Source organism: Nerophis lumbriciformis, linkage group LG01, assembly GCF_033978685.3.
Source record: "Nerophis lumbriciformis linkage group LG01, RoL_Nlum_v2.1, whole genome shotgun sequence".
Classification (NCBI taxonomy): domain Eukaryota; kingdom Metazoa; phylum Chordata; class Actinopteri; order Syngnathiformes; family Syngnathidae; genus Nerophis; species Nerophis lumbriciformis.
The window spans coordinates 66,895,463-66,922,004 of NC_084548.2; the positions used below are offsets into that span (position 1 = coordinate 66,895,463).

Sequence of the window (26,542 nt, forward strand, 5' to 3'; positions counted from 1 at the left end):
AAGAGTGAGAAGAGCCTGTCGTGTAATGCCAGCAGCTAAAAGCAACTGCGTGAGAATCCACAGACCTGTGGATGTGTTGAAGGTGTGCTGGAAAATGCGGAACGGAAATTAGGGAGCAGCAGAAAAGTGGAATGTATTATTTAAATCAGTGCGTTGGAAAACACGGACCGGAGTTTTTTTTTAAAACTGGATCTGGATCGGCATTTTCCCATGCCTTGCCGATACGCAATTTTTGGCAAATATCGGCAGCCGATCCGATCCAAATATCGGATCGGGACATCCCTAACTAGCACAAATCGTCAAAAAACGAAACTCAGTTGACAGTAAAAAGTCGTTGTCCCAACTGTCGGATATGAATTCAAACCATAACCATAACCAAGCATGCATCCCTATAGCATTTGTCTCAAAATAGGTCTACTGTCACGACCTGTCACATCCCGCCGTGACTTATTTTAAGTTTTTCGGTGTTTTCCTGTGTGTAGTGTTTTAGTTCTTGTCTTGCGCTCCTATTTTGGTGTTGATTGTCATGTCATATACAAATGTACTTTGTGGACCCTGTCTGCTCCACACGCTGTAAGTGTTTGCTGTCGTCCAGCATTCTGTTTTTGTTTACTTTGTAGCCAGTGTTAGTTTTGTTCTGCATAGCTTGCCTTTTCTTAGGGGCACTCACCTTTTTTTAATTTTTGGTTTAAGCATTAGATACCTTTTTACCTGCACGCTGCTTCCCGTTGTTTCCGACATCTACAAAGCAATTAGCTACCGACTGCCACCTACTGATACGGAAGAGTATTACACGGTTACTCCGCCGAGCTCTAGGCAGCATCGACACTCAACAACAACACGTCATTTGCAGACTATAAATACTGGTTTGCAAAAAATATTTTTAACCTAAATAGGTGAAATTAGATAATCTCCCACGGCACACCAGACTGTGTCTCACGGCACACTAGTGTGCCGCGGCACAGTGGTTGAAAAACACTGCATTAAACAATGTAACTTTACCATGAATTGATTAACGTGGACCCCGACTTAAACAAGTTGAAAAACGTATTCGGGTGTTACCATTTAGTGGTCAATTGTACAGAATATGTACTGTACTGTGCAATCTACTAATACAAGTTTCAATCAATCAATAAAAAACAAGGTTTCTCAAAATAAGAGAACAACTTCAACTCCAGCTATGGAAAAAAAGTGCCAACATGGCACTGCCATATTTATTATTGAAGTCACAAAGTGCATCATTTTTTTTTAACATGCCTCAGCTTGGAATTTGGGACATGCTCTCCCTGAGATAATCCTGATACCCGCTACAACTATGGGAAATACTATACTTTGACTTTCACAAAGTGCATTATTTTTAAACATGCCTCAAAAACAATGAAGGCACACAGCTTCAGTCCAGAGTATACTAGAGCATACTTGCCAACCTTGCAACCTCCGAATTCGGGAGATGGTGGGGGTGGTAGCGGGGGTGTAAATTGTAGCATCCTGGAAGAGTTAGTGCTGCAAGGGGTTCTGGGTATTTGTTCTGTTGTGTTACGGTGCGGATGTTCTCCCGAAATGTGTTTGTCATTCTTGTTTGGTGTGGGCGCATATTTGTAGCAGTGTTAAAGTTGTTTATACGGCCACCCTCAGTGTGACCTGTATGGGTGTTGATCAAGTATGCCTTGCATTCACTTGTGTGTGTATAAAAGCCGCATATATTATGTGACTGGGTCGGCACGCAACGGCAGTGCCTTTAAGGTTTATTGGCGTTCTGTACTTCTCCCTACGTCCGTGTACACAACGGCATTTTTAAAAAGTCATAAATTTTACTTTTTGAAATATCATCAAAGGGTTCAAAGAATATGGAGAAATCACTGCACGTAAGCAGCTAAGACCGTGACCTTCGATGCCACAGGCTGTACTGCATCAACAAGCGACATCAGTGTGTAAAGGATATCACCACATGGACTCAGGAACACTTCAGAAACCCACTGTCAGTAACTACAGTTGGTCGCTACATCTGTAAGTGCAAGTTAAAACTCTCCTATGCAAGGCGAAAACCGTTTATCAACAACACCCAGAAACGCCGACAGCTTCGCTGGGCCCGAGCTCATCTAAGATGGACTGATACAAAGTGGAAAAGTGTTCTGTGGTCTGACGAGCCCACATTTCAAATTGTTTTTGGAAACTGTGGACGTCGTGTCCTCCGGACCAAAGAGGAAAAGAACCATCCGGATTGTTATAGGCGCAAAGTGGAAAAGCCAGCATCTGTGATGGTATGGGGGTGTATTAGTGCCCAAGACATGGGTAACTTACACATCTCTGAAGGCACCATTAATGCTGAAAGGTACATACAGGTTTTGGAGCAACATATGTTGCCATCCAAGCAACGTTACCATGGACGCCCCTGCTTATTTCAGCAAGACAATGCCAAGCCACGTGTTACATCAACGTGGCTTCATAGTAAAGAGTGCCGGTACTAGACTGGCCTGCCTGTAGTCCAGACCTGTCTCCCATTGAAAATGTGTGGCGCATTATGAAGCCTAAAATACCACAACGGAGACCCCCGGACTGTTGAACAACTTAAGCTGTACATCAAGCAAGAATGGGAAAGAATTCCACCTGAGAAGCTTAAAAAATGTGTCTCGTCAGTTCCCAAACGTTTACTGAGTGTTGTTAAAAGGAAAGGCCATGTAACACAGTGGTGAACATGCCCTTTCCCAACTACTTTGGCACGTGTTGCAGCCATGAAATTCTAAGTTAATTATTATTTGCAAAAAAAAATAAAGTTTACGAGTTTGAACATCAAATATGTTGTCTTTGTAGTGCATTCAATTGAATATGGGTTGAAAAGGATTTGCAAATCATTGTATTCCGTTTATATTTACATCTAACACAATTTCCCAACTCATATGGAAACGGGGTTTGTAATATATTTGCATCTTCTCCTCCCAGTATTGTGGGCATTTTGATAATCAGCAACTATTCTGCATATTCATTTTGCTCGTTATTCTGCTCACTTAACAGACACAATAAACTTTGCACACGTTTAGTAGATCAGATTTGCGTGTGCTATCAAGTGTGCGCGTGTTTTAGTCCCCGCAAACCTTTAGTAGATCAGGCCCTTAATGTCCAAATAAGAACATCGAGCTCGTCTTCTTGTAGCCACTGCAAAACCCCGCGAAGAGAAGCAACCAAAGCTCACGCCTAAATGCATGAACTTTGACATTGTTTAACACGAGTATCCAACTGTGCAACAACATGCATAAGTCAGAAAAGACACATTTCATCATAGGTCACCTTTAATGTAAAACTGCCAATAATCTTTAAAGTTGTCAGAGCTCCATGCTTTGTTTTAAGATTAATATCGAAGCCTTTCTGGTATTTATCCAGCCACAGCCAACAGAAGTAAGCTTCAGGGATTTTTGTCCACATCTGGATGTTTCCAAAATGCGAGTCCTAGACCCTGTCCACACAGGAACATTAACATTTGTTTTTGCCGAGTTGAACAAAAAAAAAAATGCATCCGCACTCGTGTCAGATCAACAATAGCCGCACACACATCATACATCTGTACTCACATCTACCGTATTTTTCGGACAATAAGTCGCAGTTTTTTTCATAGTTTGGCCGGGCTCCAGTGCAACTTATATATGTTTTTTTTCCTTCTTTATTATGCATTTTCGGCAGGTGCGACTTATACTCCGGTGCGACTTATACTCCGAAAAATACGGTATATGTCCACATATTGTGTGTGTTTGAAAAAAAGCATACAATTGTGATTGACATTTTTTTGCATAATCATGCAGTGCAGGTTATTTGCAGCTTGTATCATTTGTATAATTTCATTTTTACCATTTTAACATTACCTGAAAGTTGAATCAAAATCCACTCATAACTGTATAACTGTTTGAGTTATGTTGCCAAATAACAGACAGAAAAACCCCGGCTATGACATAACCTCCTGGTGGAGGTAATAAAATGTATTATTTATTACTGTCAGTTGTTGGCAACTCGAGTGGGGAAATATGCAGCTGTGCATTGATAAAGACTACTGTATAACTGTCACAAATACAAACCCCGTTTCCATATGAGTTGGGACATTGTGTTAGATGTAAATATAAACGGAATACAATGATTTGCAAATCCTTTTCAACCCATATTCAGTTGAATGCACTACAAAGACAAGATATTTGATGTTCAAACTCATAAACTTTATTTATTTTTTGCAAATAATAATCAACTTAGAATTTCATGGCTGCAACACGTGCCAAAGTAGTCGGGAAAGGGCATGTTCACCACTGTGTTACATGGCCTTTCCTTTTAACAACACTCAGTAAACGTTTGGGAACTGAGGAGACACATTTTTTAAGCTTCTCAGGTGGAATTCTTTCCCATTCTTGCTTGATGTACAGCTTAAGTTGTTCAACAGTCCGGGGGTCTCCGTTGTGGTATTTTAGGCTTCATAATGTGCCACACTTTTTTTTTAAATGGGAGACAGGTTTGGACTACAGGCAGGCCAGTCTAGTACCCGCACTCTTTTACTATGAAGCCACGTTGATGTAACACGTGGCTTGGCATTGTCTTGCTGAAATAAGCAGGGGCGTCCATGGTAACGTTGCTTGGATGGCAACATATGTTGCTCCAAAACCTGTATGTACCTTTCAGCATTAATGGTGCCTTCACAGATGCGTAAGTTACCCATGTCTTGGGCACTAATACACCCCCATACCATCACAGATGCTGGCTTTTCAACTTTGCGCCTATAACAATCCGGATGGTTCTTTTCCTCTTTGGTCCGGAGGACACGACGTCCACAGTTTCCAAAAACAATTTGAAATGTGGACTCGTGACCACAGAACACTTTTCCACTTTGTATCAGTCCATCTTAGATGAGCTTGGGCCCAGCGAAGCCGACGGCGTTTCTGGGTGTTGTTGATAAACGGTTTTCGCCTTGCATAGGAGAGTTTTAACTTGCACTTACAGATGTAGAGACCAACTGTAGTTACTGACAGTGGGTTTCTGAAGTGTTCCTGAGCCCATATGGTGATATCCTTTACACACTGATGTTGCTTGTTGATGAAATCCCTAAATTCCTTGCAATAGCTGGTTGAGAAAGGTTTTTCTTAAACTGTTCAACAATTTGCTCACGCATTTGTTGACAAAGTGGTGACCCTCGCCCCATCCTTGTTTGTGAATGACTGAGCATTTCATGGAATCTACTTTTATACCCAATCATGGCACCCACCTGTTCCCAATTTGCCTGTTCACCTGTGGGATGTTCCAAATAAGTGTTTGATGAGCATTCCTCAACTTTATCAGTATTTTTTGCAACCTTTCCCAACTTCTTTGTCACATGTTGCTGGCATCAAATTCTAAAGTTAATGATTAATTGCAAAAAAAAAAATGTTTATCAGTTTGAACATCAAATATGTTGTCTTTGTAGCATATTCAACTGAATATGGGTTGAAAATGATTTGCAAATCATTGTATTCCGTTTATATTTACATCTAACACAATTTCCCAACTCATATGGAAACGGGGTCGTACATAATAATAAAGATAATAATAATTGTGATTGATTTCCAGTTGTTTTATTACACTATGACCCATTCCTGTGACAGTGTGTCCAGTCATAATATTAAGATCTTTTGCACTTTAGATCTCCAAATTGTGGTTTTATTTTGCAGACGTGCCACAGCCGGAGCTCATGTTGACCACCACACGGGGCCGGGCAACCGTGGCAGGACTGGACTCCAGTCAGGAATACGCCCTCCAAATCCTCATGCTCAACGGGACCACGGAGAAACTTCTGGCAAAGCGACGATTTACTTGTAAGTACAAGTAAACACATATGCAGGTTCAAATGAATCCCCTAAAATAATGCAAGGTTTATTTTACTGGAGGTACATTCAACAATCATATACCAGTAATCCATATATCTCTTTTTGTTTATTATCTTCAATTATTATTATTTTCATGTTCAAGTGACAGGTTTTTTTCACATTTGACCATGTATGTCAGACGCAACCCAAAATGTTGAAAGAGTCATATTGGACTAAAAATAAACATTAAAAATCTGTCTGGAGCCGCAGAAAATAAAAGCCTTAATGAAGGCAACACGTGGTGTAAGTGTCTATAGCAGGGGTGCTCATTACGTCGATCGCGAGCTACCGGTCGATCTCGGAGGGTGTGTCAGTCGATCACCAGCCAGGCATTAAAAAAATAGTCCTAAAAATGAGCGATCATAAATCTTCACTATGACGTCACTTTCGTCACTTGATTGACATTCACGGCACCCGAGGGTCTTCTGAGATGACGCTGGCTGCTGCCAGCTCATTAAAATTACCGACTGGAAGGCGAGAAACACTTTATTTCAACAGACTCTGGCGCCGTACCTGTCGTCAAAACTCCAAAGACCGACTGCACAGTTGCACAGTTGCGCTAACAAAACGAGTCTCAGAAAGCTGGCGTGCACAAGCTAGCAAGCTACGGAGTTTGCCGACAATGTATTTCTTGTAAAGTGTATACAAAGGAGTACGGAAGCTGGACAAATAAGATGCCAAAAACCAACCACTTTCATGTGGTATTGAACAGAAAGGAGGACTTTTTTCTCCTCCATTCGAAAATGCGGACGTTTTTAGCACCACTGTCTGATTCCAATCAATGCAAGTCATCACAATCAGGTAATACACCAACTTATATTCTTGTCTTCATGAAAGAAAGGAATCTATATGTGTTAAACATGCTTGTATTATCTTTAAACACCTTAACTTGTTAACAATATTAACTATATGTGTTAAACATGCTTGTATTATCTTTAAACACCTTAACTTGTTAACAATATTAACTATATGTATTAAACATGCCTGTATTATCATTAAACACCTTTAACTTGTTAACAATATTAACTATATGTATTAAACATGCTTGCATTATCTTTAAACACCTTTAACTTGTTAACAATATTAACTATATGTATTAAACATACTTGTATTATCATTAAACACCTTTAATTTATTAACAATATTAACTATATGTATTAAACATTCTTGTATTATCATTAAACACCTTTAATTTATTAACAATATTAACTATGTGTTAAACATGATTGCATTATCATTAAACACCTTTAATTTATTAACAATATTAACTATATGTGTTAAACATGCTTGCATTATCATTAAACACCTTTAACTTATTAACAAAAACATATATTTCATAAATAAGTAAATAAAAATTATATATATGAATGAGGTAGATCCCCACGACTTGATCAATTGAAAAGTAGCTCGCCTGCAGAAAAAGTGTGAGCACCCCTGGTCTATAGTAACTATATCAGCCTACTATCAAAATAACTTTAAGTCTTATATAAGTGCTATAATGAAGACAACACATTATGTAAGTGCCTATATTAACTGTTTCAGCCTACAATCAAAATAACTTTAAAAGGCTTATATAAGTGTTATAATGAAGACAACATATTATGTAAGTGCCTATATTAACTGTATCAGCCTACTATCAAAATGACTATTTGTCGCATGCTGACGCAAATCTTCGTTGACAGAAATGTTGAAATGTAATATTTATTCTACACATTTTTACAACATTGGAAAACATTAGTAAAACAGAGGGTGAAATAACAGCTGGCAATTACTGGCTCAGAATGGCCAAAGGTATAGATGTGTGTGTCCAAGTTAAAGGACACTGCAGGCTGTCTTATTCTATTGGATTTATTACGATCTTTGGCAAGCTGGGTAACGTTTGCTGTGGTCTGGAACAACATGGCAGACAAACAACTATCAGAAATGCAGCCAATATTACATACAGATAATGTGTCATGAGACATGCAAATATAAATTAAATACACATAAGTTAAGGAAATGAAATGAGCTCAAATATACCTACAAACGAAGCATAATGATGCAATATGTACATACAGCTAGCCTAAATAGCATGTTAGCGTCGATTAGCTCGCAGTCATGCAGTGACCAATAATGCCTGATTAGCACTCCCAACAAGTCAATAACATCAACAAACCTCACCTTTGTCTATTCACGCTAAATGAGACAGAGAAGAAGCGGCATAAAATGTATGTTTTTGCGTCTGAGAAAGTTGTACCGTACATGTAAACAAACTACGGCGAGTTCAAAGACAGCCGAAATTACTAGGACAAAACAGCGCTCGCCAAATACTCTCATCAGTGAAGCATGTGTAATATATACAGTGGGATTTCTAACAATTAGGGATGTTTGTTTCATGTTTTTCTTCCGACAGAAACCATATTAGAAATTAGAGATGTCGGCAGGCCGATATTATCGGCCGATGAATGCTTTAAAATGTACCGTATTTTTCGGACTATAAGTCGCAGTTTTTTTCATAGTTTGGCCGGGGGTGCGCCTTATACTCAGGAGCAACTTATGTGTGAAATTATTAACACATTACCGTAAAATATCAAATAATATTATTTAGCTCATTCACGTAAGAGACTAGACGTATAAGATTTCATGGGATTTAGCGATCAGGAATGACAGATTGTTTGGTAAACGTATAGCATGTTCTATATGTCATAGTTATTTGAATGACTCTTACCATAATATGTTACGTTAACATACCAGGCACGTTCCAAGTTGGTTATTTATGCCTCATATAACGTACACTTATTCAGCCTGTTCACTATTCTTTATTTATTTTAAATTGCCTTTCAAATGTCAATTCCTGGTGTTGGCTTTTATCAAATAAATTTCCCCCAAAAATATGACTTCTACTCCTGTGCGACTTATATATGTTTTTTTTCCGTCTTTATTATGCATTTTCAGCAGGTGCGACTTGTACTCCGAAAAATACGGTAATATCGGAAATTATCGGTATAGGTTTTTTTATTATCGGTATCGTGTTTTTTTTATTTTTTTTTTATTTTTTATTTTTTTATTTATTTATTAAATCAACATAAAACATACAAGATACACTTGCAATTAGTGCACCAACCCAAAAAACCTCCCTCCCCCATTTACACTCATTCACACAAAAGGGTTGTTTCTTTCTGTTATTAATATTCTGGTTCCTACATTATATATCAATATATATCAATACAGTCTGCAAGGGATACAGTCCGTAAGCACACATGATTGTGCGTGCTGCTGGTCCACTAATAGTACTAACCTTTAACAGTTAATTTTACTCATTTTCATTAATTACTAGTTTCTATGTAACTGTTTTTATATTGTTTTAATTTCTTTTTTATTCAAGAAAATGTTTTAATTTATTTATCTTATTTTATTTTATAATTTTTTTTAAAAAGGACCTTATCTTCACCATACCTGGTTGGCCAAATTAGGCATAATAATGTGTTAATTCCACGACTGTATATATCGGTATCGGTTGATATCGGTATCGGTAATTAAGAGTTGGACAATATCGGATATCGGCAAAAAGCCATTATCGGACATCCCTATTAGAAATAAATAAATACCTTTTTTCCCTCCACCTTTTTGCCATTATCATAATTTTTTTTAAACGTACCAGAGAGCTACTAGGGCGGCGCTAAAAAGCCGTGCGTTGCTGACCCCCGCTCAATGTAGTTGTTATTGCACTACTGTGTTAAAAGACCCGACCCAAGCAGAAATAGCAAATTTCAGTTAAATTAGATAAGAGCTCACAAAGAATATTGGGAAAGAAATCTAATCCTCTTTATTTTAAAGTTGATGAAACACAAACAACAACATATGTAAACATAACCGCCTTCGTTTTGCACATATGCATAAAACGGCAATGAAAATCGTAGGGAGGAAAGAATATGAACCTATACAGAGCATCTATGAGCAGGCAGTTAGGAAAAAAGCTAAGAAAATTATTTCCAACTCACAACACCCACTCTTTCCTGAATATGGAACCCTGCCATCAGGGAGAAGACTCCGGGTCCCACTATGCAAATCTAACCGCCTTAAATTATCATTTGTCCCAGCCTCTATTAAGCTGACCAACAATGTGCAATAGAATTTTAATACATAGGTTAGCACTTTTTTAGCACATAGCACTTTAGCACATAGCACATTAGAACTAAGCACTTTAGCACACAGCACTTTATCCATGAGCTCTAGTGCAATGCACATTGGTACTTTATCTTTATCTCCATACTGTAGATTTTATGCCTACATCAAAGTGCCACCTATGTCTATCAAGCTCCATGTTCTGATGTTTAAATGTTAGTTGTATGGTTGTGGTTGTGTCTGTGCTTGTGTTTTTGTGTATGTTAAGAAAGCAATGATGCACTGTGCCCAAGACAAATTTCCCCGCGGGGACAATAAAGTTGAACCTTGAACCTTGAACCTTGAACCTTGATATGTCCACATAGTGTCACTACAGTGTTTACTCAACTGCAGTGAGTACCAGGCAACTATTCGTGTTGAGGTGTTTTTGGGGGGATGGTCAGCAGACATGACACATGATGTCATAGTGCTGTAATAGTATTATGTCATTGCACTGCGACAGTTTATCGGCTGGACAGCGCACTTAATGACATGATATCAGCCCGTATCATATCGATATCTGTTTAAGCAATAATATGCTCCACTTAATGACTACATATCCTCACAAATGATATCGATATCAACACAGGATGGAAATAAGGTCTGTTTTAAAGCAATAATATGCTTCTCTTAATGACTTGATATCATACTGATATCACTGGATTGAAATGAAGTATGTTTAGAAGCAGTAGTATGCTGTGCTTAATGACATGATATCAGACCGTATCATATCAATATCTGTTTAAGCAATAATATGCTCCTCTTAATGACTACATATCCTCGCAAATGATATCCATATCAACACAGGATGGAAATAAGGTCTGTTTTAAAGCAATAATATGCTTCTCTTAATGACTTGATATCATAACGATATCACTGGATTGAAATGAAGTCTGTTCAGAAGCAGTAGTATGCTGTGCTTAATGACATGATATCAGCCCGTATCATATCGTAATCTGTTTAAGCAATAATATGCTCCTCTTAATGACTACGTATCCTCACAAATTATATCCATATCAACACAGGATGGAAATAAGGTCTGTTTTAAAGCAATAATATGCTTCTCCTAATGACTTGATATCATACTGATATCACTGGATTGAAATGAAGTCTGTTCAGAAGCAGTAATATGCTGTGCTTAATGACATGATATCAGCCCGTATCATATCGATATCTGTTTAAGCAATAATATGCTCCTCTTAATGACTACATATCCTCACAAATTATATCGATATCAACACAGGATGGAAATAAGGTCTGTTTTAAAGCAATAATATGCTTCTCTTAATGACTTGATATCATACCGATATCACTGGATTGAAATGAAGTCTGTTCAGAAGCAGTAATATGCTGTGCTTAATGACATGATATCAGCTTGTATCATATCGATATCTGTTTAAGCAATAACATGCTCCTCTTAATGACTACATATCCTCACAAATTATATCCATATCAACACAGGATGGAAATAAGGTCTGTTTTAAAGCAATAAGATGCTTCTCTTAATGACTTGATATCATACCGATATCACTGGATTGAAATGAAGTCTGTTCAGAAGCAGTAGTATGCTGTGCTTAATGACATATCAGCCCGTATCATATCGTAATCTGTTTAAGCAATAATATGCTCCTCTTAATGACTACATATCCTCACAAATTATTAAGGCTGAAATGACGCGTCGACGTAGTCGACGTCATCGGTTACGTAAATACGTCGACGTCGTTTTTATGCTTCGACGCGTCGCATATTTACGTCACACTGCCGTCATGGCGGAGCGCAAAGCAGATGGTGCGAGCGAGGGAAAAAAAGCACGCCAAAAGTCGTCAAAAGTGTGGGAGTATTTCAATAAACGGCCTAATAATGTTGTAGCGGCGAACAGCTGTCTCGTCAGCTGAAGCGCGAGCTCGCAACCGTGGCTGCTTAGCAACCAGCCAAACCCCACTTAATAAAATTATATTTTATCTTAGAGCACATCCGCATCCCTATTCACCTAGGCAACCCCAGGAAATGTATATAATTCGGCATTATTTCGGCCAGTCGGCTTATAAAATCAGAGCCGATCAGTTTACGTTCGCGCGCAGGTATAACGCGGCGCGCTCCTGTCTCATCTGCTGGTGCGCGAGCCCAGTAATTAGACCGCTGTGTCAAATCAAGGAGTACAAAAGACGCCAGCGCCGAGTGGAAAAAGGTTTAGTTCATTACAGATAACCCAGAGTTGTGCCAAAAGTATGTAAGATTTAATATTTCTCTTCGTGGGTGTGGCGCACCTGTTGCGCTGGTGAGATGGGGGGGGTTGTGTGCATGTAGCGTGCTTAGTCTGGAGGCTAAATACACACAGTGTGTTATGTAACTGTTGTTTAGTGTTGATATTCTTTGCTTAGTTTGATAAATGTTGGAGCAGTTTGCTTCATCAGGAGGGTGAAGTCGCTCAATTTAAAGTGTTGGATTTAACTGTGTTGGTGAGGGCGTAGAAAAAGGGGCATTTTTCTACCAGTAGACAGCGTTTAAGATTGAGTGTTTCACTGCTAAATTAATAATATATTTATATTGAATATGGATTTTAAATATGTATCTAAATAGGTGGTTAATTGGTTAGGTATTTATGTATTTGCATATTGGGTTTTCTGTTGCATTTATCTATTGTGTTTCTGGTGTTAAATGTATTTTATATGTATCTTGGTGCATTTATGTTGAGACAATTTATTTAAAATCTGTTTTAACTTAAAGGGAAAAGATGTGTCCATTTTCTTGCACTTGTTTAATGGTTAAGAGTTTGATAGCCTAATTAATAGTTGTAAATTATGGGATTGATAATTGATTGATTTTTTACAGCATGTTAATCTTGTGGTGTTTTGTCCTTAAAGGTTTTTCACCTACTAAAGAAGCTAAAGGCTACTAAAGACAGCTAATGACAGCTAAAGAAACTAAAGTCTACTAACACTGCTAAAGACTGCTAAAAAGACTAAAGAAGAAAAAAGAAGCTGTTTCTTGGTTGGAAAAACTGTTGCAAACTAAAGGAAAATAAAAGGAAAAAGTAACTACGGTCTGGTCTTTTGAGTGAAATCCAGAAGCCACATTCAGCATTGGTACATCCCTTCAAGTGTGGGATAAGCACAGCGAAAAAAGCAAAACACTTGACAGTTGTTGTATGCACACTGTGTGGAGCGGAAATGGCCTATCATAGCAGCACAACAGCTATGAAGGAACATTTGAAAAGAAAACACCCGACAGCGTTCTTGCCATCACCATCAACTAGTCAATCGTCCGCGTGAGTATACGTTGTCATCATTACACAAAATCATGAACGTGTCATTTGTATCTGCGTTGTAAATTCATAAACTAAAACACTGTTTCGCTCTGAGAGGCGCGTTTGGCGTGCCTGTTCAGTGTTTACAAAGACGCGCTCCTCTTTAACGCTAACGTTAATTAGTTGTGCAAATACCTTTTACAACATTAACAGTTACATATACTATGTACAAACCAACAATTAACTTTCACTTTAATCATACTATCATTGTTGTGTTATTAAGCAAAATAAGCAATACTTTTACTTTTGTTGAAATGTTTACACTGTTACAGAATATTTCGTTTTGCACTTTTTTGTATTGGATGTTTATCTTTATTTTTGCACATTTTAAAGCAAAATAAGCAATACTTTTACTTTAGAAATGCTTATACTATTGCAGAATATTAAGATTTGCACTGGATGTTTACTTTTATATTTCCACATTAAAAAGCAAATAAGCTACTTTTAATTTTGTTAAATGTTAAAAGTTTTAAATGTTTACATTGTTACAGAATATTTTGTCATGTTGTTGTCAATGTTGACTGAGTGGCCATACTTTTTTTTTTGTATATAAAAGTCATGCCTTTTGAAAAAACTGGCCAACATTTATTTTTTCATCTTCATTTTAAATAAAAAAAAAAATCGGTAAAAGGAAAAATAATCTATAGATTAATCGAAAAAAATAATCTATAGATTAACCGATTAATCGAAAAAATAATCTATAGATTAATCGATAGAAAAATAATCGTTAGCTGCAGCCTTACAAATGATATCCATATCAACACAGGATGGAAATAAGGTCTGTTTTAAAGCAATAATATGCTTCTCTTAATGACTTGATATCATACCGATATCACTGGATTGAAATGAAGTCTGTTCAGAAGCAGTAATATGCTGTGCTTAATGACTTGATATCAGCCCATATCGTGTCCATATCGTCACAGGATGGAAATGAGGTCTGTTTAAAAGTAGGCCGGCAGGAAGTCGAAAGGGGACTTTTTTTTTATTGCAAACAGTCAGGTCCGACATCAAAACATGTCAAGACACCTTCTCAAACCAATCACTTTTCCGGCTTCAAAATAAAAGCGCTACGCTATACATTCGGTTTAACTACATTAAAAATATAAATGTCTGCATTTATATTTAGTTTAGGTAATAATGAGTCATATATTGGAATATGGGATCCATTATTTAAATTTGTTTGAACTGTTAAATGAACCAAAATATGACTTATTATATCTTTGTGGAAGGTATTGGACACAGTGTGTTGTCAAGTTTATGACACTGTGACACTATTGTTCATTTTATTTATTTTTATTTTGTATTAATGTTTTTAATGATAATATCAATGAGGGATTTTTAATCACTGCTATTTTGAAATTGTTACTAATGTTGATACTGTTGTTGATGGTATTCATTTTTGTTTCGCTACTTTTGGATTGTTCCGTGTCATGTTTGTGTGTCCTCAATTGCTCTCAATTTGCGTTAAAATGTAATATCGGAAATTATCGGTATCGGTTTTTTATTATCGGTATCGGTTTTTATTTTAAATTTTTTTAAATTTTTATTAAATCAACATAAAAAACACAAGATACACTTACAATTAGTGCACCAACCCAAAAAACCTCCCTCACCTATTTACACTCATTCACACAAAAGGGTTGTTTCTTTCTGTTATTAATATTCTGGTTCCTACATTATATATCAATATATATCAATACAGTATGCAGGGATACAGTCCGTAAGCACACATGATTGGTCCACTAATAGTACTAACCTTTAACAGTTAATTTTACTCATTTTCATTAATTACTAGTTTCTATGTAACTGTTTTTATATTGTTTTACCTTCTTTTTTATTCAAGAAAATGTTTTTAATTTATTTATCTTATTTTATTAATTTTTTTAAAAAGTACTTTATCTTCACCATACCTGGTTGTCCAAATTAGGCATAATAATGTGTTAATTCCACGACGGCATATATCGGTTGATATCGGTATCGGTTGATATCGGTATCGGTAATTAAAGAGTTGGACAATATCGGAATATCGGATATCGGCAAAAAGCCATTATCGGACATCCCTAATTCTGGGTGTTGCTAGGTCGGGTTTGATTTTGGAGTTGGATTGCATTGTTGTGGGGTTTTTGTGTGTTGTTTTGTTGAATTGATGAATAAATTCATGGAGAAAAAAAAAAAAAAGAAAAAAAAATTGAGTAGGTGGGTATTGTAAGGGGTGGGGTTTATTATGTTACATATTGTAAAAAGTGCAGATACCTCAACTTGCTGTTGCCATGATCCGTCATACTGTACTGTCTGCAAAATTCAATAAAAATATATATTTTTTTAAATAAAAAAAAAACAAAAACAAAAAAACAAACAAACAAAAAAAAAAAAACAAAAAAAAAAAAAAAAAAAATATATATATATATATATATATATATATATATTTTTTTTTTTTTTTTTTTTAAATTTAAATATGTCTTACATTATGATCATGGTTTGTCAAAGATGTTTTGTAATGTAATCTGTGATATTTGCACCTAGAAAATGCTAGTACACCAGTTAAGGAATATGGAGGGTTGGGGGAATTTTCTGGCTGTCTGAAATATAGTGTACATTCTTTTATAACATGCTCTAGCCAAGTCCTCAATTACAGAATGTTTAGCAGGCTGAATATTACATTTTATTAATTAAATAGAGACGGTTAATACATTCCCATGCAGAGACATTCCCATTAACCAGTACAACATGTAATGTACAGGATATCAAAAGCATTTATTCAGGTAGAAATATCACAGATGACATTACAAAACATCTTTGGCAATCGAAACATGATCGTAACAATTCACATTTCGTGTTGTTAATGTGTGAAACTGGTATCTCAACATTTTGTAGCTCATCCTCTGAATGCAAGTGCTCCTAAAGCAGGAATATGAATTCTATATTTCTACAAAATACAAAATCTGGAAAAACGGCAACGCAGTGCAGGTGATTTTTTATTTTTTAAATGAAAAATCGGGTTTGTCCTTTTTGTGTTGAGCTGTTTAAAAAAAGCATGATGTTTAAAACACATTTCATTAAAGAAAATTAATTATCCACTCTCGGTATTTAAACTTAAAAATTATCTGTCTAAGGTACACCTATTAATGTTAGAAAAATTATATCTATCTGCGATTAATCGCGATTAATTTTGAGTTAACTATGAATGATGCGATTAATTCGACAGCCCTATTCAAAAGCAATAATATGCTCCTCTTAATGACTTGATATCATCATATCATATCGATATCATCAGTGGATTGAAATGAGGCCTGTTTAAAAGCAATAATATGATGTGCTTAATGATTTGATAGCCATCCAAATCATGTCGATATCATCACAGGATGGAACTGAGGCCTGTTTAAAAGCAGTAATATGCTCTTCTTAATGACTTGATACTGTTTCATCACATATCATATCGATATCATCACTGGATTTAAATGAGGCCTGTTTAAAACAATAATATACTGCGCTTAAAGGCCTACTGAATCCCACTACTACCGACCACGCAGTCTGATAGTTTATATATCAATGATGAAATCTTAACATTGCAACACATGCCAATACGGCCGGGTTAGCTTACTTAAGTGCAATTTTAAATTCCGCGCGAAATATCCTGCTGAAAACGTCTCGGTATGATGACGTCAGCGCGTGACGTCACGGATTGTAGAGGACATTTTGGGACAGCATGGTGGCCAGCTATTAAGTCGTCTGTTTTCATCACAAAATTCCACAGTATTCTGGACATCTGTGTTGGTGAATATTTTGCAATTTGTTCAATGAACAATGGAGACAGTAAAGAAGAAAGCTGTAGGTGGGAAGCGGTGTATTGCGGCCGCCTGCAGCAACAACACAAACACAGCCGGTGCTTCATTGTTTACATTCCCGGAAGATGACAGTCAAGCTTTACCATTGGCCTGTGGAGAACTGGGACAACAGAGACTCTTACCAGGAGGACTTTGAGTTGGATACGCAGACGCGGTACCGTGAGTACACATGCAGCTGCGGCTTCCAAGCATTTGATCGCTTGCCCGTACGTGCGTGCCGCTATGTGCATGTCACGTACGTAACTTTGGGGACTTTGGGGAAATATATGTGCTGTATGAACTTTGGGGAGGTGAACGGTACTTTGGGCTGTGGGATTGAGTGTGTTGTGCAGGTGTTTGAGTTGTATTGGTGGGTTATATGGACGGGAGGGGGGAGGTGTTTGTTATGCGGGATTAATTTGTGGCATATTAAAATAAGCCTGGTTGTGTTGTGGCTATTAGAGTATATATATGTCTTGTGTTTATTTACTGTTTTAGTCATTCCCAGCTGAGTATCAGGTCCAACCTGCCTCTCACAGCATCTTCCCTATCTGAATCGCTCCCACTGCCCTCTAGTCCTTCACTCTCACTTTCCTCATCCACAAATCTTTCATCCTCGCTCAAATTAATGGGGAAATCGTCGCTTTCTCGGTCCGAATCGCTCTCGCTGCTGGTGGCCATGATTGTAAACAATGTGCAGATGTGAGGAGCTCCACAACCTGTGACGTCACGCTACTCGTCTGCTACTTCCGGTACAGGCAAGGCTTTTTTATCAGCGACCAAAAGTTGCGAACTTTATCGTCGATGTTCTCTACTAAATCCTTTCAGCAAAAATATGGCAATATCGCGAAATGATCAAGTATGACACATAGAACGGACCTGCTATCCCCGTTTAAATAAGAAAATCGCATTTCAGTAGGCCTTTAATGGCTTGATATTATCACATATCATACCGATATCATCACTGGATTGAAATGAGGCCTGTTTAAAAGAAAGAAATATGCTCCTCTTAATGATTTGATATCAGCCTATATCATGTCGATATCGTCACAGGATGGAAATGAGGCTTGTTTAAAATCAATAATATGCTGTGCTTAACGACTTAATAGCATCACATATGTTGATATCATCACTGGATGGAAGTAGGGTCTGTTTAAAAGCAATCATTTCTGTGCTTAATGACTGGATGTCAGCCCATATCATGTCGATGTGATGATTTTTGACATTTAGCGTGGTTTTGGATCGATATGTCCTGAGGTTCCTGTGAGCGCCGCAGTGTGCAGCCATGCTAGTGCTTGTAGGTTACTGTGTCGTCTCACACGTGTCCAGGCAGGCCTGAAATACTCTCAGTATGGAAACTCGTAACATTGGCTGTCATTCTGGTATGAATGATGGAAGTCTGGAAGCATTTTTTTTTAGATTTTTTTTACCTTTTCCTCCCTTGTGATCTCTGTGATTATCTCAAGCACAGTCAATTGTTTGCCTCTTAAAGGGTTCACCTTCAATTTTCAAGTTGTTGACCTCGTCTTTAGACAAGTGTATGGAAAGAATGCAAAGCAATGTGTGAGGAGATGAGCACGGTGACCCGAGGAATGTGCAATCCATAGTGAAGTCAGCTGAATGTGGGACAAAACACACCCAGAAGTGACCCCGTTTCTCCTGTGTAATAAATGGATGCGCGGTAGGCTAAAAAAAGAAACCTGTGTCTATGAACGTATTACCCTATTTCCATCCATTCATCCATCCATTTTCTACCGCTTTTCCCTTATGGAGTCACAGGGGTTGCTGGAGCCTATCTCAGCTGCCTTCTGGCGGAACGCGGGGTACACCCTGGACAAGTCGCCACCTCATCACAGAGTCGCCACTTCATCACAGTTTTACCCTATTTGTTAGATATAATTCATCCTATCCTTCACGCGGCCAATTCTACTGACACAGTGAGACCTCTTTTTCACCATGGCTGTATATTGTCTTTGTGCCACATGGCGGGATTGTTGCTACTAATTATTCACAATTAACGTGATCATTTGGCTCTCCTAAATCAATCAATCAATCAATCAATCTTTATTTATATAGCCCTAAATCACAAGTGTCTCAAAGGGCTGCACAAGCCACAACGACATCCTCGGTACAAAGCCCACATACGGGCAAGGAAAAACTCACCCCAGTGGGACGTCGATGTGAATGACTATGAGAAACCTTGGAGAGGACCGCATATGTGGGTAACCCCCCCCCCCTCTAGGGGAGACCGAAAGCAATGGATGTCGAGTGGGTCTGACATAATATTGTGAGAGTCCAGTCCATAGTGGATCCAACATAATAGTAAGAGTCCAGTCCATAGTGGGGCCAGCAGGACACCATCCCGAGCGGAGACGGGTCAGCAGCGCAGAGATGTTCCCAGCCGATGCACAGGCGAGCGGTCCACCCCGGGTCCCGACTCTGGACAGCCAGCACTTCATCCATGGCCACCGGACCTGTGCCCCCCCCCTCAAGGAAAAGGGGAGCAGAGGAGAAAAGAAAAGAAACGGCAGATCAACTGGTCTAACAGGGGGGCTATTTAAAGGCTAGAGTATACAAATGAGTTTTAAGATGGGACTTAAATGCTTCTACTGAGGTAGCATCTCTAATTGTTACCGGGAGGGCATTCCATAGTACTGGAGCCCGAATAGAAAACGCTCTATAGCCCGCAGACTTTTTTTGGCTCTGGGAATCACTAATAAGCCGGAGTTCTTTGAACGCAGATTTCTTGCCGGGACATATGGTACAATGCAATCGACAAGATAGGACGGAGCTAGACCGTGTAGTATTTTATACGTAAGTAGTAAAACCTTAAAGTCACATCTTAAGTGCACAGGAAGCCAGTGCAGGTGAGCCAGTATAGGCGTAATATGATCAAACTTTCTTGTTCTTGTCAAAAGTCTAGCAGCCGCATTTTGTACCAATTGTAATCTTTTAATGCTAGACATAGGGAGACCCGAAAATAATACGTTACAGTAGTCGAGACGAGACGTAACGAACGCATGAATAATGATCTCAGCGTCGCTAGTGGATAAAATAGAACGAATTTTAGCGATATTACGGAGATGAAAGAAGGCCGTTTTAGTAACACTCTTAATGTGTGATTCAAAGGAGAGAGTTGGGTGGAAGATAATACCCAGATTCTTTACTGATTCGCCTTGTGTAATTGTTTGGTTGTCAAATGTTAAGGTGGTATTATTAAATAAATGTAACAAACCCCGTTTCCATATGAGTTGGGAAATTGTTTTAGATGTAAATATAAACGGAATACAAATCATTTTCAACCCATATTCAGTTGAATATGCTACAAAGACAACATATTTGATGTTCAAACTTATAAACATTTTTTTGTTGTTGCAAATAATCATTATCTTTAGAATTTGATGCCAGCAACACGTGACAAAGAAGTTGGGAAAGGTGGCAATAAATACTGATAAAGTTGAGGAATACTCATCAAACACTTATTTGGAACATCCCACAGGTATGCAGGCTAATTGGGAGCAGGTGGGTGCCATGATTGGGTATAAAAGTAGATTCCATGAAAGGCTCAGTCATTCACAAACAAGGATGGGGCGAGGGTCACCACTTTGTCAACAAATGTGTGAGAAAATTGTTGAACAGTTTAAGAAAAACCTTTCTCAACCAGCTATTGCAAGGAATTTAGGGATTTCACCATCTACGGTCCGTAATATCATCAAAGGGTTCAGAGAATCTGGAGAAATCACTGCACGTAAGCAGCTAAGCCCGTGACCTTCGATCTCTCAGGCTGTATTGCATCAACAAGCGACATCAGTGTGTAAAGGATATCACCACATGGGCTCAGGAACACTTCAGAAAACCACTGTCACTAAATACAGTTCGTCGCTACATCTACAAAAAGCCATTATCGGACATCCCTACTATTTATTTATGCTGACATGTACAAAACCCAAAACCAGTGAAGTTGACACGTGTAAATGGTAAATAAAAACAGAATACAATGATTTGCAAATCCTTTTCAACTTACCGGTATATGCAATTGAATAGACTGCAAAGACAAGATACTTAACGTTCAAACTGGTAAACGTTGTTATTTTTTGCAAATATTAGCTCATTTGGAATTTGATGCCTGCAAAATGTTTAAAAAAGGTTGGCACAAGTGGCAAAAAATACTGAGAAAGTTGAAGAATGCTAATCAAACACTTATTTGGAACATCCCACAGGTGAACAGGCTAATTGGGAACGGGTGGGTGCCATGATTGGGTATAAAAATAGCTTCCCAAAAAATGCTCAGTCGTTCACAAGAAAGGATGGGGCGAGGTACACCCCTTTGTCCACAACTGCGTGAGCAAATAGTCAAACAGTTTAAGAACATCGTTTCTCAAAGTGCAATTGCAAGAAATGTAGGGATTTCAACATCTACGGTCCATAATATCATCAAAAGGTTCAGAGAATCTGGAGAAATCACTCCACGTAAGCGGCATAGCCGGTAACCAACATTGAATGACCGTGACGATCCCTCAGACGGCACTTATATCAAAAACTGACATCAAACTCTAAAGAATATCACCACATGGGCTCAGGAACACTTCAGAAAACCACTGTCACTAAATACAGTTTGTCGCTACATCTGTAAGTGCAAGTTAAAGCTCTACTATGCAAAGCAAAAGCCAATTATCAACAACACCTAGAAACGCCGCCGGCTTCTCTGGGCCCGAGATCATCTAAGATGGACTCATGCAAAGTGGAAAAGTGTTCTGTGGTCTGACGAGTCCACATTTCAAATTGTTTTTGGAAATATTCGACATCGTGTCATCCGGACCAAAGGGGAAGCGAACCATACAGACTGTTATCGACGCAAAGTTCAAAAGCCAGCATCTGTGATGGTATGGGGGTGTATTAGTGCCCAAGGCATGGGTAACTTACACATCTGTGAAGGCACCATTAATGCTGAAAGGTTTTGGAACAACATATGCTGCCATCTAAATGCCGTCTTTTTCATGGACGCCCCTGCTTATTTCAGCAAGACAACGCCAAGCCACATTCAGCGCGTGTTACAACAGCGTGGCTTCGTAAAAAAAGAGTGCGGGTACTTTCCTGGCCCGCCTGAAGTCCAGACCTGTCTCCCATCGAAAATGTGTGGCGCATTATGAAGCGTAAAATACGACAGTGGAGACCCCGGACTGTTGAACGACTGAAGCTCTACATAAAACAAGAATGGGAAAGAATTCCACTTTCAGGGCTTCAACATTTAGTTTCCTCAGTTCCCAATCGTTTATTGAGTGTTGTTAAAAGAAAAGGTGATGTGTAACAGTGGTGAACATGCCTATTCCCAACTACTTTGGCACGTGTTGCAGACTTGAAATTCTAAGTTAATTATTATTTGCAACAACAAAAAAAAGTTTATGAGTTTGAACATCAAATATCTTGTCTTTGTAGTGCATTCAATTGAATATGGGTTGAAAAGGATTTGTAAATCATTGTATTCCGTTTATATTTACATCTAACACAATTTCCCAACTCATATGGAAACGGGGTTTGTACATAAACCGTAATTTTCAGACTACAAGATGCACTTAAAATCCTTTCATTTTCTGAAAAATCAACAGTGCGCCTTATAGCCCGGTGCGCCTAATGTATGGCATAGTTCTGATTGTGAAGTGAAGTGAATTATATTTATATAACGCTTTTTCTTTAGTGACTCAAAGCGCTTTACATAGTGAAACCCAATGTCTAAGTTACATTTTAAACCAGTGTGAGTGGCACTGGGAGCAGGTGGTTAAAGTGTCTTGCCCAAGGACACAACGGCAGTGACTAGGATGGCGGAAGCGGGGATCGAACCTGGAACCATCAAGTTGCTGGCAGGGCCACTCTACCAACCGAGCTATACCGCCCCATTGTGCTTACTGACCTTGAAGCAATTGTATTTGGTACATGATATAATGATAAGTGTGACCAGTAGATGGCAGTCACACATAAGAGATATGTGGCGACTGCAAGATGACCTGAGCAAGCAAGCCCAATACTTTGACGTCTCTTTGAGAATATAGAACATTACACACAGCGCTCAAAAATCTGTCAAAATGTTTTAGTACAACGTTGGTAAGCTACGAAGCCGCACAGCTTAATGGATTGTCTGCGCAATGTAGTCCGCGCTGACGCTACAGTCAAAAAGCTCTTTCTTTTTCTCTATCCTCTTGTTGTGGAGCATTCATCCTACGCTGTTGCCATTTCTAATATAAAGTAGCATACAATTCTAACTTATATCCGTCAGTAGACTCGCTATGGAAGCGCTAAAAACTAGAGCTGTCCGATAATGGCTTTTTTGCCGATATTCCGATATTGTCCAACTCTTAATTACCGATTCCGATATCAACCGATACCGATATATACAGTCGTGGAATTAACACATTATTATGCCTAATTTTGTTGTGATGCCCCGCTGGATGCATTAAACAATGTAACAAGGTTTTCCAAAATAAATCAACTCAAGTTATGGAAAAAAATGCCAACATGGCACTGCCATATTTATTATTGAAGTCACAAAGTGCATTATTTTTTTTGACATGCCTCAAAACAGCAGCTTGGAATTTGGGACATGCTCTCCCTGAGAGAGCATGAGGAGGTTGAGGTGGGCGGGGTTGAGGTGTGGGGGGGTTGGGGGTAGCAGGGGGTGTATATTGGAGCGTCCCGGAAGAGTTAGTGCTGCAAGGGGTTCTGGGTATTTGTTCTGTTGTGCTTATGTTGTGTTACGGTGCGGATGTTCTCCCGAAATGTGTTTGTCATTCTTGTTTGGTGTGGGTTCACAGTGTGGCACATATTTGGAACAGTGTTAAAATTGTTTATACGACCACCCTCAGTGTGACCTGTATGGCTGTTGACCAAGTATGCATTGCATTCACTTGTGTGTGTGAAAAGTCGTAGATATTATGTGATTGAGCCGGCACGCAAAGGCAGTGCCTTTAAGGTTTATTGGCGCTGTGTACTTCCTACGTCCGTGTACCACTCCGTACAGCGGCGTTTTAAAAAGTCATAAATTTTACTTTTTTAAAACCGATACCAATAATTTCCGATATTACATATTAAGGCATTTATCGTGGATAATATCGGCAGTCCGATATTATCGGACATCTCTACTAAAAACATATAACAAAGATGGCGGGGAGAAAACGCTTTCGAAGTGGAGGCACATGAATAATACCCGCCTACAAAACAGGACATCCTGAAGAGACAGTCTGAAAGCTGCTTGAAGATGGTCTGTAGAACATAATCTATGCAACATTTTGACCAAATAACCACCATTACATGTTATGTAGACCACAAGGTACTGTTTTTAATGTAAAAAAAAATAAAAAAATTGTATGACCCCTTTAATGCACCGTATAATCCGGTGCGCCTTTTTTATTAAAATAGGTGGGTTGCAATCACGTGACCTAGAGGCACATCCGGGCACTTCCGGGTTTCAGGCGATGGTCTAGTCCAGGGGTCTCAAACATGCGGCCCGCGAGACGTTATTTTGCGGCCCCCACCTTAATATGAAAGTTTAATGTCAGTGCGGCCCGCAAGTTTTAAATTAATGGCGCTTGACAGCATTGTGTGCGGAGCTGAAGGAATCTACCAATCACGGTGTGGTATATGGCTCTCAACAATATCAAGGGCGTGCCTGATGGCACTGCCTTTAGTGTCCTCTAGAAACTGTCATCTCATCATCTTTTTCTCCATACTAACAGCGTGCTGGCTCAGACACATGTTGTAAGAGACATCTGCAGACACACGCAAGTAATTGCAAGACATACTTGAGGAACAGCCATACATGTCACACTGAGGGTGGTCATATTTTATTTTATTTATCTTTTAACACTGTTACAAATATGCGCCACACTGTGAACCCACACCAAACACACATTTCGGGAGAACATCCGCACCTAAACACAACATAAACACAACAGAACAAATACCCAGAATTCTTTGCAGCCCTAACTCTTCTGGGCTACAAAAACACCCCCGCTATCCCCAACCCCACCCACCTCAACCCCCCACACACACCTCAACCCCCCCCCCATCTCCCAAATTCGTATGTCTCAAGGTTGGCAAGTATGTATTGACGTCACTTGCGTGATGCAAGCAGAGAAACATTTTGTTGCTTTTCCACGACACCCGCACACGCTCTTCCTCCCTTCCTCCCTGCCTCCCTCGCTCGCCCGCCTGCTCGCTCCCCCCCACTCGTTGTAAACAGTCCGGGCGGGGAAGACAAGCGGTCCGGTAGCTTCCAAAGCACTCCGCCGAAGGACCGAGCGACAATCCAAAACTGTGGTGCACTGGACCCCAGTGCTGATACTCCGACAGAGAGTCGCTGGGCGAATCAGACGTGTAACACGTTAGTGGTGATGTTAGCCCGTTCGGGGCTAATTGTGCTACCGTAACTGTAAACTCCACGGCGAATTATATGTTAGTGTGTTCTAAGTAATCTACTTTATGAATAATCCTTTTAGCTCTTTTCTGTAGTTGATACAGAGAAAGTTGCGGTGCACAAGGAATACAATTTGAAACGTCATTATACAACTAGACATGCTGAGGAGTATGCAAAATACCAGGGAGATGAGAGAGTGAACCGGGTTGCAAATTTTAAAACCAGTATACTGAGGCAACAAGATTTCGTCAAGGAAGCAAGCGAAAAGAGCGATGCAGCAGTCAAAGCTAGCTACATGGTGAGTGAGATGGTTGCTAGGGCAGGAAAGCTATTCAAAGAAGGTGAATTCATTAAAAAGTGCATGTTAGATTTTTTTTAAGAAATCTTTTCTTGCGGCCCGGCCTCACCCAGTTTCTGCATCCAGTGGCCCCCAGGTAAATTGAGTTTGAGACCCCTGGTCTAATCCCATTAGGCTGCTGTTTATTTACCTGAATCAGTGCAGATTTGTGCGTATTTTGAAAGGTTTAGAGGCAAATAAAAAAGTGATCATGAAAATAATATTTAAAATGGTATGGAGTGGATTTATACACTCTTAAGAAACTTTTTTTTTTTAAAAGATTGAAACCATTCATCATCACTAAGACATTACTGCTTGCCACAACTTCACTTCATGTCCTTAAACCTGTAGGGGTCCAGAAATTAAGCATTAATCCGTAAAAGACTAAATTTGATTTATTCGTGTATCGCTAAGTAAACCTATTTGATTGACATAACGAGTGCCATGCTGTCTTGATCGTGACGTTAATGAGAAAAAGGATACATTTTTTAGTCTCATCTACAATTAATGGCTGCTGTTGTTTTTATGATGTAAAGTTCATATTTTGTCTCATTATTTAGCTGTTTATTTCCCTGTTGTTCAGCAATGTTTGCTAGCGATAGCAAGATTCAGTACCGTATTTTTCGGACTATAAGTCGCAGTTTTTTCCATAGT

At 38.8% G+C, this 26,542-nt stretch overlaps 1 protein-coding gene across 2 annotated transcripts in view; it reads left to right on the forward strand.

Annotated features, from left to right (window-relative positions):
• The window catches only part of LOC133572007 (collagen alpha-1(XX) chain), a 152,444-nt gene that overhangs the window by 37,077 nt on the left and 88,825 nt on the right, over positions 1 to 26,542 (forward strand). For both annotated transcript variants that reach the window (XM_061924624.1, XM_061924615.1), the window contains one exon: positions 5,676 to 5,819. In XM_061924624.1, coding sequence (XP_061780608.1) covers positions 5,676 to 5,819 — 144 coding nt within the window. The remainder of the gene's footprint in view (positions 1 to 5,675; positions 5,820 to 26,542) is intronic.